The sequence below is a fragment of the Neofelis nebulosa genome, chromosome 13, assembly GCF_028018385.1.
Source record: "Neofelis nebulosa isolate mNeoNeb1 chromosome 13, mNeoNeb1.pri, whole genome shotgun sequence".
NCBI classification, from domain to species: domain Eukaryota; kingdom Metazoa; phylum Chordata; class Mammalia; order Carnivora; family Felidae; genus Neofelis; species Neofelis nebulosa.
In genome coordinates this window covers 64243852-64261881 of record NC_080794.1, presented here as the reverse complement: position 1 = coordinate 64261881, position 18030 = coordinate 64243852, and the positions used below count along the sequence as shown (strand labels likewise).

General features: G+C 54.5%; 2 protein-coding genes across 6 annotated transcripts in view; one reads left to right on the top strand and one right to left on the bottom strand.

Annotated features, from left to right (window-relative positions):
* Window positions 1-5833: 5833 nt before the first annotated feature.
* Window positions 5834-14244, bottom strand: SFXN3 (sideroflexin 3). 2 transcript variants are annotated; one of them, XM_058697526.1, is made up of 11 exons: window positions 13966-14244; window positions 11564-11727; window positions 10724-10898; window positions 10281-10375; window positions 9832-9907; window positions 9581-9666; window positions 9192-9319; window positions 8962-9011; window positions 8071-8120; window positions 7543-7590; window positions 5834-7275 (listed from the first exon to the last, which is right to left on the bottom strand). In XM_058697526.1, exons 2-11 carry the CDS (start codon window positions 11722-11724, stop codon window positions 7179-7181), a joined length of 966 nt encoding a protein of 321 aa, XP_058553509.1. In that variant the 5' UTR covers window positions 11725-11727; window positions 13966-14244; the 3' UTR covers window positions 5834-7178. The 2 variants fall into 2 exon arrangements, with proteins under 2 accessions (XP_058553509.1, XP_058553508.1); XM_058697525.1 differs by lacking the exon at window positions 13966-14244 and adding an exon at window positions 12969-13262.
* Window positions 14245-14337: 93 nt separating this feature from the next.
* The window catches only part of PDZD7 (PDZ domain containing 7), a 20064-nt gene continuing 16371 nt past the window's right edge, over window positions 14338-18030 (top strand). For 3 of the 4 annotated variants that reach the window (XR_009252527.1, XR_009252528.1, XM_058697515.1), the window contains exons 1-2: window positions 14338-14469; window positions 15127-15518. Coding sequence is in view for 2 of the 4 variants with exons in the window: in XM_058697515.1 (XP_058553498.1) it covers window positions 15293-15518 (226 nt within the window). In the remaining 2 variants the exon portion in view is untranslated. The remainder of the gene's footprint in view (window positions 14470-15126; window positions 15519-18030) is intronic. The other variant, XM_058697514.1, reaches the window with a different exon arrangement.

Sequence of the window (18030 nt, the reverse complement as noted above, 5' to 3'; positions counted from 1 at the left end):
CATGCATTTAGGGCAAGGGTTCTCAAACTTCCTATGGGTTCCAATGGGACCTTTAGCTTCCCACTTTTCTTCACAGTGCCCTAGGCCAAAAGAGATATCTAACAGTTCTGTGTAAGTACTTAGGTCCAAGCAATTCAGTACATATTTCTGTCCTAACTCCTTTGTACCTGTTTGAAAAACAAATCCACATACATTGCGGGAGGGGGGAGAATATTTTTATATAATTCGTAACCTTGATTACTTACTAACAGGATGTGTGCACCTGTTGAGATCTGCAAAACTTGTCCACACTTGGAACCAGCTTGGCTGCTGTCACCCTCATTGCCTGTGCCCCATTGATTTTTGTGTACTTCTTGCTTTTTGGCACATCAGAAACCCAGTTTTGCAAAGGCATTGAAAGTAATGCAGCACAATCTAATTTTGAAACCACGAACTTGAGTTAGCAGTTTGTGCAGTGTCCAGCATATGTGGAGTATGCTGGGCTTCCCTTGAAAGCTGAAAATATCGGGGCGCCTGGGTGGCTCGGTCGGTTAGGCGTCCGACTTCGGCTCAGGTCGTGACCTCGCGGTCCGTGAGTTCGAGCCCCGCGTCGGGCTCTGTGCTGACAGCTCAGAGCCTGGAGCCTGGAGCCTGTTTCAGATTCTGTGTCTCCCTCTCTCTGACCCTCCCCTGTTCATGCTCTGTCTCTCTCTGTCTCAAAAATAAATAAACGTTAAAAAAAATTTTAAAAAAAGAAAACTGAAAATATCTTGCCACAGTCCTAATTCACTGTAGTGCTCTGGGGTGCCTAAGTACATGGTTGGGAAACCACAGATTTAGGGAGTCTGTCTGTTTCCTTTACACAGCAAGCCTCTAGTGGTCTTGGAAAGTTTGGGACAAGTGAATGGAAGTCATCCGATTCGGCCAAAGAAAAAGAACTTGAATCTTATCCACAACTCAGAGATCAGATAGCAGCAGGGTAGTCTGACAGCCTGGGGCTTTAGGTGTCAGAAGCCAGCTTGCAGAAATGGGGCGCTGGAAGAAAATCACTAGCAGTGAAAGCAAATCCAGCAGGAAGAATCTGACCCAGCAGAGGGCTTGAGTATCATAAAAAGGAATGCTTCCAGGTATATTGTAGGGTGATGCTTAATCTTACATCACTGCTACCCAGCACCTCCCCCACCCCACTGTGCCGTGGTGCCCTGGAAAAGAGAGGGGGCTGAGCCCCTCCTCTCACTGGCCATCATGTGTAGGGACACAGCTAGAGCAAGCTTCACCTTGCCTGAGGGACCTTTCAAGCCCCAAGGTTCTGATATGCCTCCCGGGGAGGATAGGCTCCCCCATCGTCCAGGCTGAAAGTCACTAAAGAGGCGAACCATTGTTTCTTTTGTGAATTTGTGACGTATTTTAGGTTTGCTGAGGAGTAATAAAATAGAGAGACACTGCTGGTGATCTTACCTAGGACCAACCTATGAGTGAGCTTTAGGGCTCTTTTGCATTCCACATTCATTTATTCAGCAAACATGTATTGAGTACTTACTGTGAGTCAGGCAGTACTAGGGGTGGTGTGGGCATTAAAAAGTGAATATACGAGCTGTTGTTTAATGGGTACAGAGTTTCAGATGCGCAAGATGAAAAAGTTATGAAGACCTGTCTCACAACAATGTGCATATATTTAACACTACCAATTATACACTGAAAAACGGTTAAGATGGTAAATTTTGTGTTATGTGTGTTTTATCACAATTTGTTCTAAAAAAGTGAAGATAATGGGGCCCCTGGGTGGCTCAGTCGGTTGAGCGTCCGACTTCGGCTCAGGTCATGATCTCGCGGTCTGTGAGTTCGAGCCCCGCGTCGGGCTCTGTGCTGACAGCTCAGAGGCTGGAGCCTGTTTCAGATTCTGTGTCTCCCTCTCTCTGCCCCTCCCCCGCTGTCTCTCTCTGTCTCAAAAATAGATGAACACTAAAAAAAATATATTGAAATAAAAAAGGGGGGACGGGTTTACTTCCCTGTTGGATGTATGGGGTTGGGGAGGGAGGGGCTGTGTTTGTAGCCCAAGCTATGCAGGGTTCCTCCCCTGCTCTAAGGGTTGTTATTCAGTTTTCAGAACCTTGCTGGTTTCAGATTGGAAGGAGGAAAGAAAAAGCTGGAGGAGGCTGGGGCCCAAAACTGGGGCCTGCGGTTATCCTTCTGGCAGCCTGAGTTGGGAGGACTGCCCGTGAGGAAAAAGGTGTGTATATTTAGAAAGAAAGGAGGGAGCTGCCCAGGAAGTTCCCTTGGAGGGTATGATGCAACTGGGCCAAGATTCCTCCACAATTCCTAGCAAAAGAATGCCTCCGCAGCAGCATCAAAACCGAGATCGCTGTAACAGGCAGGGAGATTGACGTAGAGGGGAGGAGGGAAAGACATCTTAATGACTGCTGGGCACAGGCTGTGTCCCTGCAGATGGGGAAGGACTCTGTTCACCCAACAGGCCATTTCTACCCAGCACCGAGCATAGAGCCACTCTTAGTTCAGTAAACGTTTCCTGAACTGTGGGATGCAAGCGCAAGTGGCAGGGCCAATAGTCGGGTAGGCCGCGGAAAAATCCGGGCTTGGGACCCAGGAGAGGCATCGCGCGATTCCTCGAAAACGTCGCGGATTTCCGGGCAGGAAGTCAAAGGGCGGGCGCTGGGGCGCTCGTGAACTTCGAAACTGGAAAGGAGGGAGGCGATCTGGCGGCTGTAACGGTCCGGGACCGAGGACACCCGGAAAGCGGGTGTCCTGATAGTAGGTTCCTAGCTCAGGTAGGGATGAACAATTGCACTTCCGGCCAGCGGCGATAAAGCCGTTGCCTGGGAAACGGAAAGGAGGTGGAGCCCAGCCTAACTTTGATTGACAAGGGCCAGAGGAGGGGCGGGACTCTGCGCTGACTGGCTTCGCCCCCTAGGGGGCGTGGCTTACCGATGACTGACAGCCCCCCCCAGGGCGGGGCTGGCTTGAGACTGACAAGCTTGACTGAGAGGAAATGGGCCTGGCTGTGACTTGCAGGGCGCCGCAAGGGGGTTGGCGGGAGAGCGAGGGGGAGGGGGGACTAGCCTAGTCTGATTGGCCTGCGCCCACAGAGCGGAGCTGACGCTGGCCCTAACCACTGTCCCTGGGATGCCAGCCTCAGTGACCCTAGAAAAGGGCAGGCTAAATCTACTCCTGAAATCATTGTTGCACTATATGCTAACTTGGATGTAAATTTAAAAAATAAATTAAATTTAAAAGAAAGAAAGAAAGAAAGAAAGAAAGAAAGAAAGAAAGAAAGAAAGAAAGAAAGAAAGAAAGAAAGAAAAAGAAAGAAAGAAAGAAAGAAAGAAAGAAAGAAAGAAAGAAAGAAAGAAAAGAGTGGGATATGCCCATTTGGCTCCCTCCCTATGGCCAGCCTAACCCAGACCTGAGCCATTTTTCTCCTCAGAACGTGGGTTGGGAGAGAGGGACGGTTGTGGTCTTTCTTAATAATGGGCAAGATGGGAGTTGGAGCAGATGAAACCAGGCCAGGGGGAAAAGGCTGGAGAGGAAGACCTAAGACACAGATGTAGGCTCCCAAAGAAGGTTCCCAGAGTCTGGCTGCGCATGAGGAGGAAGAAGGGAGGCCCAAGAATGGGGGAGATTATTTTCCAGGGAGAAAAGTGCTACCTCTGTCCAAATGCTGACTTCCCAGGAAAATTCCAAGTACGTGGAAGCAGTTTGGAAAAGGCACCTGGCTAGGATTTGCCCCTAGAGAGCCTGTGAAGTTAGCCTACAGCCAACTTTTGCTCTGAGAAGCTGGTGTGGAATTAGGAAGGAAAGATGGCAGGAAAGCATTCCTTCCTAACTGGCCTCACTGGTGCCTTGGCCAGTCCCCTCCCGATAGGGTTAGTGTTATCTACAGAACACAGTAAGTTATAAAGTGTTCTTAATGATTTTGTTTAACAGAGGTTCCTGCACCTCCCTCCCCAAATAGGTTTATTTTACATGGATTTTTCCAGTAAGAGTGCAAGGCCTCTTTTCAAGGAGGTTACCAAAGACCAAAGCAGTACCTGCAGAAAGAGGTTTCAAGAGTTGACCCAGAGCCCCCTGGGCTTGGTAGGAGGCACCGGTCAAGACTGGCAGAACAGGATGGAATTGAAACTGGTTTTTGAGATGTTACCCCATATTTAAAAACATTTTTTTTAAAGTAAACTCTAGGCCCAACATGGGCTCAAACTCACAACCCCAAGACCAGGAGTCACATGCTGTACTGACTGAGCCAGCCAGGCACCCCATCTAAGTGTTGCCCTGTATTTAAACAATTTTTTTTAATGTTTGTTTATTTTTGGAAGAGAGACAGAGTGTGAGTGGGGGTGGGGAAGAGAGAGAGGAAGACACAGAATCTGAAGCCGGCTCCACACTCTCAGCTGTCAGCACAGAGCCCGACCCAGAGCTTGGTCTCACGAGCCGGGAGATCATGAGCCGAAGCCGGACGCTTAACCGATTTGAGCCACCCAGGCGCCCCATGTTGCCCCATCTTTAATCAAGAAGAGAAATCTTTGCTTATGCTCCTTCAGCTGTAAAACTCTCAAGCTTGGAAACTCCTCGGGCTTTAGTAAAAGGTCTGAGTACACTTGTGGGCCTATCAGTTTTGTGGGCCTATAAACAAACTGGGCCCAGGGAGGAGAGGCCCTGGAGCGTCAGAGAGACGAGGAGAATGATCCCAAGTTTGGCTGGTGGCTGGCAGGTGAGGAAGAAGCTTAGCCCAGTGGCTTCAGAGTCACGCGACTCGACTTGAATCCTGGTTCTACCACTTCCTAGTTGTGGAACCACGGGCAACTTTTTAAATGTCTTCAAGCCTGTGTTTTTGCTAAGAATGGACATAACATGTCTGGTCCCCCAGTGGGTTGTGAAGATCAAAAGGTGGACTTAAAGCATTTGGCCCAGCACCACACGTACGGCTCAATGAGCAGTAGCTGGTATCACCCCCACTGCCCATACAAGGAAACTTCCATTTCCCAAGAGGAGTGAGAGAGCCCAGGCCAAGGTCCTAGGTTCACTTCAGGTTGTTGTGGGACCATACAGTCCCAAAGATGGTCTCCCACCACCTAGTGTGAGAGCTTGGAGCTGAAAAAGGGGAGATGAGGGGTATGTCCTGCAGGGAGTAGGCAATGGATTTTATCATAGATTCATACATGTTTATTCTTTTGAATCTTCCAAAGCCAAGACTTGGGGTAAGAGAGGCAACTAACTATAAACTGTTTAATAGTAACTCTCACCATCTGTTCAGAGGCATGAACTTTTGGCCTCATTTCTCCCAGGGGGGGAAAAAAGGGTTACATAAGGGGGGAGTGGAGGATCCTGGGATGGGGGGGCAGGAAGGGGTGCTAACTAGCAAATGGTCCCTGCCAGGCTTGTTCCTGTGCTGTACTGGTGGGGGCATGGAGGGGTATGGAGGGTGTGCTGGTGCTCTAACTTCTCTCTGATGGAGCTGGACAGTCCCTAGCCTTCCTCTCTCCAGAGGCTTCCCTGGGAACCAGAGGCCCACCGACCCATGCCAAATGCCTGAAGGGAACCAAGAAGCCCAGAGCCTGAGCTGGTAGGTAGGTGGGATCAGCCTTCCTAGCCAAGAACGAAATGAAGCCAGGACTCTATCTGCAAAGGGAATAGAAGGCATCTACATCCCCTTAGTTAGCACTCTGGGTGCTGATGGAGGACTGATTTTCTAATCTCAGAGTGCCCTCTGCTGGGGGCTGAGGTTCCATACAGAAGGGAGGGAAGAGCTAGAACCTAGATTTTGTGGGGGAGGGAAGGCTGAAGGCAGAAGACTGGTTCTTCCTGAGCACTCAGAACACAGAATCAAGTGAAGATCAAGAAGTAGATCGGTTTTTAGTTTATTGAGTAACAATGGCATCATAGTTTTAGTCACTGGTAGCAGATAGTTGGGGGAGCACAAAAATGCTCTTAGAGGATCCCACTGGGGCCTTCCTCCGCACCACCCACTGCTTCAGCTAGAGCTCATGGGAGTTGGAGTCAAGGTCAAGCTCTGCATCCTGTGAGCGTAACACCATACCTTCCATTCCCAAGCCTACCTGCCCTTTGGACCAGCTATGGATGCCTGGGCCCTTCTTCCTCGTGGGAGATGGGGGTGGGAGTGGAGGTAGGAGCAGGGCCAAGCCTCAAAAAAGAGGAGCTAAGGTCAGGGTTCTGCTGAATGTCTAACAAGAGTCAAGAGAAGACAGAATTTCCTGTCTTAAGATTGTACACTCAGGGCCTAGTTGCCCTTGAGGGTGTGCTAGTTGTCTCCACTCAGATACCTGTGGTATCTGAGGTTAAGCACCATTCCCACGGCTGTGTCCCTCTGCAAGAGGGGGCGCTGGGAGCTCTTAAAGGGGGAATGCTTGCTCTGCCTCCATGGCTTTTTGGTTTGGGTCGGGACTATAGGTGTAGATTTGAGTCTATGATGTCAGAGCAGACCAAGAACTCCTAAGAATGTACCTAAAGATGTCCACACTGCAGTGTGGGGGCGAGGGGAGGATGGCAAGAGTTGTACAGGATACCACCCCCTTTGTTCTGACAGAGGAGAGGAGAGGAAATGAGCTCTTTCAGGATGTGGGGGGTGCACAAACTCCCCGTCTCCCTTACCCTGATAGGTCTTTCTCTGCCAGCCCAGTTCCTGGGAGCCAGGAAGCAAAAGTCGGAAGGAGTCGGGCCCGTTTGGCCTGCTAGTATCCCTCAGTCTCTGTTCTGAGATCCTGGCTACTCCTGTGTCCAGAAGGGGCCCTCGAGGTGCTGTCAGAAATGACTTGGCCAGTGGAACTGTTTAGGCAGGGAAGTCCTGTAGCCTGGCTGGCTGACAGGTGGCAAGAGGCCGAGAGGAGAAGCCAGATTATCAGGACATCCTAGGACAGCACGTCCGTTCCTAGCTTCTAGGACAGCATGTACACACACACATACACACGTATCATGTGTGTACATACATAAACATAGGAGCACAGGAGAAAGGGATTATGTGGCCCTGCTCTTTGAAACCAGAGAGGAGAGAAAAAGGCTTAACGGGGGCACCTCTCAGCCTATGGATTGCTGGTCTCAATGGCTGCTTCCCCACCAAGCACCCCCCCCACCCCCAGTACCAGGAAGAGGGGCAAGTGGCAGGGACGGCAAGGCTCCACTAAAGCAGCAGCCCAAGGAGGTGAGGGAGGGGTCTAGGGGCTGACCCTCCCTCAAAGCCCCTTGTTGTAGTAAACCACTTCGATGCTGGGGTTTTGCTCACGGACCCGAGCTCTCAGCTCTGGCTCCAGCCTGCTCACATGTAAGGAGCTGCAACAGAACAGCACAGGCAGGCTGAGGATCCCCTCAACCCAACCTGCATCAGCCTAAGGGCTCACCACCTCTCCTCCTCCCAGGCTGGACAGTCTCCTTCAACGGCCAGAAGGCCCAGCTCACCATCAAGTCCCTACCCCCAGAATAAGTCTAGTGCCTGCCAAGCCTCCTCCTGGAACACACTAAAGGACCCTAAGGTCAGTGGGTTCCAGAGATGTGGAGACCTATTCAGAGCCCCCAACCAAGCCCGGGGGCAGCACTTACCTTCTCTGGGGGAAGAGGGCACAGCACAAGGGGGTGGCAAATACCAGGCTGGGGGAAGAAGAGTGTTGGGAAGGTTTGTGAAGTTTTGACCTATGGTTGTTGCCTCCCTGCATCCCACCCCATCCCTGGAGACAGCCCCGAGGGGTAGAGATTGATTAAGGCCAACGCTGACATCAGGTTCTGGCTAAGGAAAGAGCCTCCAGGGCAATGACCCAGAGCTCCACAGCCAGTGAGTGCCTGAATCAGAAATTAAACGTGCATGAAACTCCTGGATGATACCAAAAGGTATATTTCCACGCTTTCCTCTTGTACACAAAGACTAGAATGTCTTCAACTAGACTGTTGACCTTCAAGGATGGCGATCACCTGCTAACACACACAACATGCCCTACAAGTGTCTAAGAGCCCTACCAGCTGAATGGATGAATGAATGATGTACATAAACATCTTAAAATCCGCAAATACCCACCCACATCCACCAGGGAAAGGGCACTCCCACACACCCTAGCTAAGTCCCCACACACTTACCAGAAGCCCACCAGTCCCACCTGCAGGGGCGCTCCCAGCCAGGGGCGACGCTGTAGGGAGACAGAGGCAACGGGATGGCTTGTGTCCCCTCCTCCCCTAGCCCCCACCGCATTTCCCCTACCACAGCTCTATCCCACCAACCCTGCCTTTGAGTCTTTTCTTTCTCCCAAGACCATAACAGGCTTGGAATTTCCAAATCACCAGCCTCCAGTCCAGCCACGCCTACTTGCGACACCCTCCCTAGTGTCCCTTCACCCACTCTCCCCTCACAGGATTGGTTCCGCACTTCCTCCAGGAGCTGCTTTCTTCGGGAAGCCTCCTCTAACACTCCGCTCCGCTCCCGTCCCAGTAGCATGCATGAATCTGTCCCTTTCCTGTTCTTGCACGCCCTTCTCCATTCCCTCCAGCCACAGGGACCAGCGTTCAGTTCCTCCAGTGGGCACAGCTGGTGCTCAAGATATATTGGTGAATAAATGATTCAATAAATGAGCTTGTAGTCCTGTGCCTTCTCTGTTCTGTTCGTGCGTGTGTGAGCCTGTGTGTCTCATTGTTGTCGGTAGGTGACAGCATGAATATAGTGGCCAGTGTGATGGTGGTGGTCCATCCCCGTGTGTGTCAAGAGGCCTCTGGAGTGATACCAGCTCTCTTCAGGACAGAAACCATTTCCTTCCTTTCCTTATCTTCTCCTCCTGCTCCCTCAGTGTTCCTTCACCCCAGCCCACTTCCTTCCTGCTGAATGAATGAATGAAGGTGAAGGGGGCAGCCCAGGGGTGGGGCCAACAGGGAGCAAGTCTCAGACTCCCGGGCCAAGCTGGAAAGAGGGTTGGGGACTGGTCACTTCTGCTCCCAGCCGTCACCTCTTCCAGGGTGGGAAAGGTGGGCGTGGCCTACCTTTAGGAAGTCTTTCTTCTCCAGAGTGTCCATGATCACCGGGGGAATGGCTGCAGGGAGAGCAGGGCAGAAGAGGAGGTAAGAGTTAGTGGAATGAAAGTCAGAATCCTGAGGAGGGGTGGATCCCCTTCACAACTCTTCCCATTCCCCCGGGAGTGCTCAAAACCCCTGGAGAATGCACCCTGTTCTCTTAGAGCCTCCCGTGCCCCACCCAGGCACCCCTGCCTCACCCATGGCAGGAATGGCCATGCAGATTCTCGATATCACCACCTGGAAGATTCCCTGCTTGGCAGCGGCCACTGAGTGGCCAAGTCTCTGACCTTCCTCATCAGTCACTGGGATGCCCACCTGCAGTTCCCTGAAAAGGGAAGGGGGTGGGGGTCAGATCACAGGCCCGCATCCTACCTGCACTGCCCTCACGGGCAGCTATTCCCTGGGGTCCCGTCAGATATCACAGATTCAGATATCATTCCAGGATCCCAGAGTCAGACTGAGACTGTGCCCAGAAGCTTCTGTTTGGAGAGGGAGAGGACGGTCCCCACCATGGGCCAGTCGGCATGGCGGGATGGTGTGCCTGCCTGCACGCTGGGCCTGCATGCCAGGAGCTGGAGCCACTCACCTCTGCCTCATCAGGGGGATGTTGATGCAGTTGGCAGCTGCCACAGCTGCAAAGGGGACAAATCTGCCCACCAGGGGGGGCAGGTGCTGGGGGGAGGAAATATATCGTTTAGTGGCCCTAAGGGCCATGGAGTGGTGAAGAACTCTGGGGAGGGATGTGGGGAGCCTGTAGGTTGGTGTGGACGAGCGATGGGGAAGAGGGAGACAGATAAAGGGTAAGTGAGGGGGCAGTACAATGGGGGGGGCATTTACCTTGGTGAGGGATTTGAGTCCCAGGGCTGTGGCCACGGCCCCAGTGGTGGCACTCACATAAGCTGTTCCCAGCTGCCTGTGGGTGGAAGAGGCAGGACACAAGGTTGGAGGTGAACAGTCCAGCGTGTGGTTCTTTCCTTCAGGGACACGTCAAAATCCTCAATACGTGAGGCGTGACGGGCAGAGAAATTCCTCCCCTGCTACAGCATAGACTTGCCTGGAAGCTCCAATCCCTGGGACAGGGCCTCCCTTAGCACAGGCAAGAGGACCCCAAGCCCTCAGGCCAGGAGAGTGGGGAGAGGGGCGGACTGAGGGGAGGGAGGTGAGTCACTGGCTGCAGGAGCACTGAGGAACAGGAGCAGACAAGAGGGAGCAATGGTAGGCCTGGGGAGGCCAGAGCAGGGAGAGAGCGGGGGCGGGGGAGTCCCGGTGAGGGGATGAGCTCTCACCCCACAGTGATGGGAGCGTCGCCACTGCGATTGGAGTAATTAACAACAGCATTGAAGGACTGATTCACCCACTGCCAGAACACCACGGTCGGGGTCTTCCTGAGGGAACAGAGACACTTACTGCTGCTCCTGCTACAGTGTCCCTTATCCTCAAACCCTAATAAAGAAACCCTAAAGGTTATTCCCAAACCCTCAGGAGGGACCCAGCTGATGACCTTAGAACTTGCTTCGGTGACCTCTGCACGACCCTCCCCACTGACACGACCACATACACTTGTCTCTGGGGTGGGGGGAGCCCTGGGGCTGAGTTCTGAAGAATGTGAGGGATTCTAACACAAGCTCTCATTCACCCACTATTTTCTGCCCAAACTGGCCTCACCTAGTCATCAGGCTACACTCTAGCTTGGACAGAATGCTCAGGGAGGGGACACACGGGGCAGGACCTGCCTGTAGAAGGTGAGCATGCAGCCAGTGATGGTCATGTTCATGGGCACCTGGGCTGACATACGGCCAATCAGGACCACCTTCTCCCCCGTGTCCGGATGGAAAGCAGAATCGTACACATACTTGGCCCTCCAGAGCTGGTCCTCAGTGAGCCCTGGCGTCACCACGCCGGCCCTACAGAGAATGTCAGGGAACAGACAGGCAATTCTGGGGGCAGATCTGCCTCCACCAGCCCTGACCACTTAGCTCAGGGAAAGTCTGGCCAGAGGACCAGGAACTTTGGCCCTGAGTCTCAGAATAAAGGAGCTCCTTGTCTCTGGGGGAGTCAAATCTTCCAGAAGGGCAGAGGGGCTCCTATTTCCATTTTCCTTCTAGCCACATAAAGAAGGGTGCCCTTCTGTTTCTGCCTAAATGCCTGGTCATGGGTAATGGTAGTTTCCAGTGGGTCAAAAATGGCTGGGGGCATCTCAAGGGTATTTCCTCTTGGGGACAAGGGGGTGCTCTCCTATCTCCTTGGGACTCAACTTTGAGCCCCATCTGTCCTTGAAGAGGGTGGGCCTAGCAGTGGGACAGGACCCTGTGGAGGGTTGTGAAACATACAGCAGCCCCCCACCCACAAATATCAATGCCACCTCCTCAACCCAAACACCCTGAAATTCTCTGGGTTGAAGCGCTGTGCCATAGTTGCCTGTGATTCCAACATATAGAGCTAGGGAGTAAGGGGGTCAAGGAGCGGGACAAGGTCACTCTCAAACTTGAGGAGATAGATGCAAAAGGTACCATATTAATGGCAGGGAATGAGTACCCCAGGGTCTCATTCGGACGGGGCAGCGGGCTACCTGTAGTTCTGCACGATGTTCCGGGAAGCTTCCAGCTGTGCTCCAGACAGCAGCAGATTTCGGGGGTCAGTAACGGTGAAGAAGTGCCGGGCTCTGCCCAGGAAAGTGCTTTGGTCCCAGCGAGGTTCCTGGATATTGATATCTAAGGGCAACTCCCCCATTTTCTGCAGAGCAAAGATCAGGATCGGAAGGACTCCAAGGAGGGAGTCCAGGAGCTCAACCTGCGGGAGCCTCTGGTGGCTCTGCCCTGGTCCCTGGGCCTATCACCAACCCCTTCTAGAGCTCAAGGTGACTCCAGATAGGTAAGCAAGGTTGGGGGGAGGAGTTGTTTTCCAGGCAAGGCCCTGGCTCAGAGACCTGCAGCCATTGGAGGAGGGGGCAGGGGAAAACAGAACCAGAAAAAACAGATCTCTTTTGCACTCTGGCCCCGTGCAGCTTTTCATCAGTGAGGATTTACACGTGTATGGTTGATGCAACAGCAGCAACTAATCCTATGCAGCTACTCTTGTGCTCTGTGTGCACAAAAGTGTGTATTATATGCATTATACATGCATGCTCAGGTCAGCTTCAGGGCCCAGCTGCCTTAAGACCTAGATACAAACCCCCAAGGCTGTCTGGGAAGATGGCATAAGCCGTCCCACACCCCAGCCCCTGATTGGAGGAGAACAAGGGCTCACTGGCTACTTCGGGGCTTATCTATTCCAGATCTCAAATAGGGGACTCTGATGCCAGCCAAGCAGGCGTGCTCGCAGTCATGCACAAGTCCCCCTCTCCAGGGGCATTTTTCTCAACCCACACTGAATGGCCCAAGGCCCTCCTTGTTCCCCAGCTGGGCAGGGCTGGCACAGACACCCATCCACCTCTCCCCAAGCCACCTACGTCTAGAAAGGAGGAGTCAGTAAGTGCCCTCTCCACCCAGTACCAAGAGGAAAGCCTGAAGCAGCCGGCTGGCTGTGTTAGGCAAAATCCTACAATATGACTAATCCTCTCCAACCGCACTTCCTCCCGCACTGGAGGAGACACCCTCCCCTCTCTCACAAACTCACACTCACATACCCACATACAAAGATGCGTACATGCCCTACACAGATATACAAACGGCGGACACGCACTGCATACACTAGCCCACAAAGACCGTTACTTGCACACTCACACATACGCGCACACACACACACCCCATATCCATCAACTGCAGACACATGAATGTGTGACCACATAAGGCCCCACCCTGACATTCCTCCCACCAGCCAACCTCCCCTCGTGCCCCAAGCACCTCCCTAGAACCGAAGATACTGAATCCGGATAGGACAGAGAGCACACCCAAGGTAGGCTTCCCTCCCTCTTAGCCCTCAACCTCCTACTCCCCTGAACCCCGCGAACCCCGCCCCGGACAGCCAGCACTCACGCTTTGCTGAGCTCCTGGGCTTCTGGCCTCTGCAGCTCCCGGACCCGCCTTTCTCTCGGCGGCGCGTCGCCCCTGCCTCCGCCCCCCCAACCCATCACGCGTAACGTCACGCGTGACGCTGACAGGCAGGAGGGGCGGGGGCAACCCCCGCGCGTCCGCCGGGCGTGCCCAGGGATTGGCAGAGCCTGGGGGCGGTGGGTGCCATTTGGGGCGACGCCCCCAGCCCCGGCTGCAGGGAGCTGGCTCTACGCCGCCTCCCAAAGCCAATCAGGGCTCGGGGAATAGGTTCTGGCCCGTCCCCAGGCCTAGAGAGGAGGGGAGGAGCCGTGGGCGCTGCCCCCTTTGCTTGCAGTCCCCTGACTGGCCTCGGGAGGCACCCGGCTTCGGCAGCAACGCGTCTAGGTGCCCAGGGCGAAGGCTCGCTGGGCGCGGGATGAAGGCTGGCGGCGTGGAGGGGCCATCCTCTGATGGTGCGCCCGGAGGGACTCGGGTTACCGCCTGGGTTGTTTACTAGATGGCCGCCTTGGCAGTGGCCTTTGCCTACTTGGCCCCCTGGGCTCCTACCCCAGTTCTCACAAGCTCTTCTGGCAGCACTTGGGCATTCGCAGTCCTCCACAATCTCGTTCCGCTCGTGCCTGTGCCCCTTCTATGTCCCCACCCTTTTCCTCCTCCAGCCCCCTCCTTACCTAGCTCCACTAGGTCCCAGTTTCCTTACGTCCCCGATCCCTATCCCGGCACCACAGACCTAGCCCCAGTCCCTGCCCTGGGAGGTGTAGGGGAAGAAGGCTCAAGGTAGCTCTGTCTGCATCAAGCAAGTGGCTCAGAAAGATTCTTCCTCCCCCTAGTGTCCTGGAACCAGTGATCCACTCTGTCCCCTTTCCAGAACTGAGGGGCCAGAGAGACACTTTGTGACATAGAAGGAAGACGCATGAGAAGGAAGTCAACACTCAAACACACACCCACACCCACCGACACACACATATACTTCACAGCTCACCCAGTCACCTTACAGGGCACGCCTGCCGCACGCCCAGGCGCCAGCCCACGCTCCTGCCCACCTCATGCTCACGCCCCCACTGCCCAGGTGGCATTCCTTCACTGAGGCCTCACAGGTGACGCGAAGGGGTGACAATTCCGAGCCCTAGCATCTAGCTTGGCCTGGAGAAGACGCGGTTCTGGGCTCCCCTGCGCTGAGCCGGTAGCGGGAGGGGGCAGCGAGGCGTGACCCAAACCCTAAATTCGTGGGGGCGTGGTGGGGCATCAGAACTCGAACTGCAGGGGTCTCAGCCCAGGTGACAAACGCCTGACGGGAGCGCCCGAAACAGGGGGCGGAGAGAGTGACTGGCGGCCCTCGCAGCCAATGGGAGCCCGGGGCTACGTAGGCCAGCCCTGTTCCAGCAGCTAGGCGGAGCGTGGGCGGGGTTCCCCGGACGCTGCGAGAGCTCGCGCCCGCGCCCACCCGCTGGCTGGCGAGGCCGGCGGCCGCCGCACCAACAAGCAGGTGAGGGGGGCCAAGCTCAAGAGGCGGGGGCCGAGGGTGGGATGCTGCGTTCTGAGTCCCAGAGCTGCTCTGGGGGACTTAGCTCCGGGTTTGGGACGCGATGTTGTGGGACTCTAGCCAGCAGGTCCTCCCCGCAAGCCTGGGAGACGTTGAGGCAACCCCTTTCGACGGGAGAGGGGGTGGGAGGGACAGCAGCCTGGAGCCAAGGGATCTGTGGCGGTCGGGAAATCTCCGGGGCCATTGGCTGCAGCTGTCCCAGGTCCTGACGCCCTGCCTCGAGACATGAGCCCCCTGCCCACAAACACAAGGAAAGGCGTGCAGTGACTGGTCCTGCCCCCAATTTCTCTCACACCACTTGAAGCCCTAGGGCCCGCAAGAATCCATCTCCACTCTCTCAGCCTCTACCGAGAACTGGTCACTGGGGTGGATGACTCAGCTGAGAGCAGGAATGAGGGGTGAATGAGAGGTTCCCACTGGCGTTGTATAAATGACTCCGAAAATCCACGATGGTGCCTGGACTGGGCCAGGGGTGGGAGACGGGAGGGGCCTAGGGCATGGGAGGGCAGGCAGCTCAAATCAGGGCGAGGGGTGGAAGTTCTGGGAGGCAGCAAGGGCAACATTCACACCCTTGTCCCAACCCCTGCTCTCCCTCCGCAGGCCTGGAGCGCACACTGCTGTGAGGCAACGGAGGTGGGGGGCTCCCAGTCCCTGAGACCCCAGTCCCGCACGGAAGGCTCATGGAGCCCGGGGCACGCGGGGCCCTTTGCTCCAGGGCTAGCAGATTCTTTCTGGACCTGTAGGGCGCCGCCCCAGTCTAGCCACAATGGCGCACAGTTTTGCGGTGGGCTTCGACCCACTGGGCCTTGCAGACCTAAGCTCGGGCTCTCTGAGCTCCCTCTCCTCCCGAGGCCACCTGGGCAGCGACTCGGGCTCCGCAACGCGATACCTGCTGAGGAAGCAGCGGCAGCGGCTGTTGAATGGGCCCCCCCGCGGAATCCGAGCCTCATCGCCCATGGGCCGTGTCATCCTCATCAACTCTCCCATCGAAGGTGGGGGCGGGGCCCAGCTTGGGCCGGGAGCTAAGGGTCGGGGTAAGGGACAGCAGCACTAAGCAGGAGGAGGCAGAGCCAATATGGGTGGAGGAACCCAAGTGATGGGAGTCTTAAGGATGTGGGAGGTGGAGGGTCTCTGTTTACCCTTATACTCTACCTTATCAGCCCTTTCCTTATGTTTAGGCCAATCCTTTAGTGTTGCAGGGCTGTAGAGAGGTCAGAGGTAGGAGATAGGAGCCCGGAGGCACCGGAAAAGTGTGTGTGGTATGCTAGCCCCAAGTGAGCAAGATAGGGTATTGAATTGGCCCCTCCATCCTATGGGCTCTGCCTTTCTCCAATCCCTTTGTGTATGCCTTTGGTGGGGGGGGGCAGGATAGAGAATGATAGAATCCCATCAACCAGCCCATTGTGTGGCCAGCTCAGTGCGGGGCTGTGAGGAGTCAGTGCCCAACTGAGCAGACAGAATTTAAGATTTCAGGTGCAGAGGCCCCTGACCAGTTCATTCAGGAGAGCATGCGGCTTTTGATCTCAGGTCATGAGTTCAAGCCCCATAGTGTGTGTACAGATGATTTCAAATAAGTAAATAATAGGGGCGCCTGGGTGGCTCAGTCGGTTAAGCGTCCGACTTCAGCCAGGTCACGATCTCGCGGTCTGTGAGTTCGAGCCCCGCGTCGGGCTCTGGGCTGATGGCTCGGAGCCTGGAGCCTGCTTCCGATTCTGTGTCTCCCTCTCTCTCTGCCCCTCCCCTGTTCATGCTCTGTCTCTCTCTGTCTCAAAAATAAATAAACGTTAAAAAAATTTATAAAAAAACCCAAATAAGTAAATAATAATAATAATAATAATAATAATAATAATAAAAGATTTCAGATGCAGAAGAAAAGAAATAGAGGTAGAGCAGCAAATGTTCCAAAAAGTGGGGAGAAGAGGAGGGTTGAGGATCAGGAAGGGAGTCCCAGGACTGAGCCCTGGTACCTAATCAGGGGGTACCTAATCTTCTGTAGTTGCCCAATGCTGTTTCATTGCACTCCTGTTCTATACCAGCCCTGCTTAGGTCCTGTAGGGGACCTAGAGAAAAATAAAGGTCAATCTTCACCTTCCAGAAATTTACAGGGTAGCAGAGCTTAGAGACAGAGCAATGAGAACAGCTGCTGCTGGGGTAGAGGAATCCCAGATAAGGCTGGAAGTGGAAAACAAGAGTACAAGTTGCGGGGGGGGGGGGGATGCAATTAGGAGACAGCCAGGCTGCAGTGACAGATGTGAGGCGACACAGAGCTAGTGAGTAAGGCAGGACCTTGAATGCCCATGGGGAATGCGGACCCCCCCCCCCCCCCGCCGGGGTTGGGCTCTCTGCGGGCCAGATGCCATAAATGTCTCCAGCTCCCCTTTTGTCTCTCAGCGAGCAGAACTCCCCTGGCTGGATCCCAGAGTGGGCTTTTCAGACCCTCTTCCTCCCCTCTGACCCAGCTGGGCATCTCTGTTCTCCTCCCTGGGCCACTGGGGCAGGGATAGCCATGTTGCTCAGGCAGCAGGCTTTCCTGCCTCAGTGGCCCAGCATGCCCACCCCCATCATCTACTATGATGGGCCTCACCCCTAGATGAGCTGTAGGGCACTGCTGAGGGTCAGCACTGTCATTCGGGTCATGGAGCAGAAGTCCTGAGAGGAGCTAGGAGACATGGTAGGGGACAGGGAAGGCCCTGGGGCAGGACCCTTGTAAGTCCCCTTGTATTAAAACAACTATGTTTTACCTCCCCTTCACAACCACGCACACCATGCCCAGCTACGATGCAACAGCTCTGTCCACTGTCCTGCTAAAGATCCTCTTGCAGAAGTTCCAGGATTGGGGCGCCTGGGTGGCGCAGTCGGTTAAGCGTCCGACTTCAGCCAGGTCACGATCTCGCGGTCCGTGAGTTCGAGCCCCGCGTCAGGCTCTGGGCTGATGGCTCGGAGCCTGGAGCCTGTTTCCGATTCTGTGTCTCCCTCTCTCTCTGCCCCTGCCCCGTTCATGCTTTGTCTCTCTCTGTCCCAAAAATAAATAAAAAACGTTGAAAAAAAAATTTTAAAAAAAGAAGTTCCAGGATTGCTCTCTCTCTCTCTACCTCACCCTAGAGCCCCAGTGCAGCCAGGAGAGCAGGGTCTCCCAGCAATGGGAGGACTGGGGCATTGCTCTGACCTGCCAGCCCCTACCCTGTCTGGGCTGGGAAGCTCTGAGCCCAGAATCTTCCCCCTCTGCCCGAGCACAAACATCTCCCAATTCACCGAAGCCTGGAACCTCTCCCCCTTGTTACTATTCAGACCATTCCAGAGGCCTAAAATAGCTGATAAGGGAGAGACAGTGGGAAGGGAGAAAGTGCTACCCCCATCACCTCCACGAGTTCCCACCAGCTCCGCAAACTCAGCTGGTCCCAAAGGAAATGCATCCTCCAATCCAAACCAGCCCTTTCTCTTCACTCTCCTTGTTCATTGGTCTATTCACTCATTCATCCATTTATTCTTTTACTCATTCAAAAA

Coding starts and splice junctions, on each gene's coding strand:
- SFXN3 (XM_058697526.1), bottom strand. CDS start 11,724: ATGGGGGAGTTGCCCTTAGATATCAATATCCAGGAACCTCGCTGGGAC. Junction 9,667..9,831: donor GACTCAAATCCCTCACCAAG/GTAAATGCCCCC, acceptor TCCTCCCCCCAG/CACCTGCCCCCCCTGGTGGG. Junction 7,276..7,542: donor GCCCTCTTCCCCCAGAGAAG/GTAAGTGCTGCC, acceptor GTTCTGTTGCAG/CTCCTTACATGTGAGCAGGC.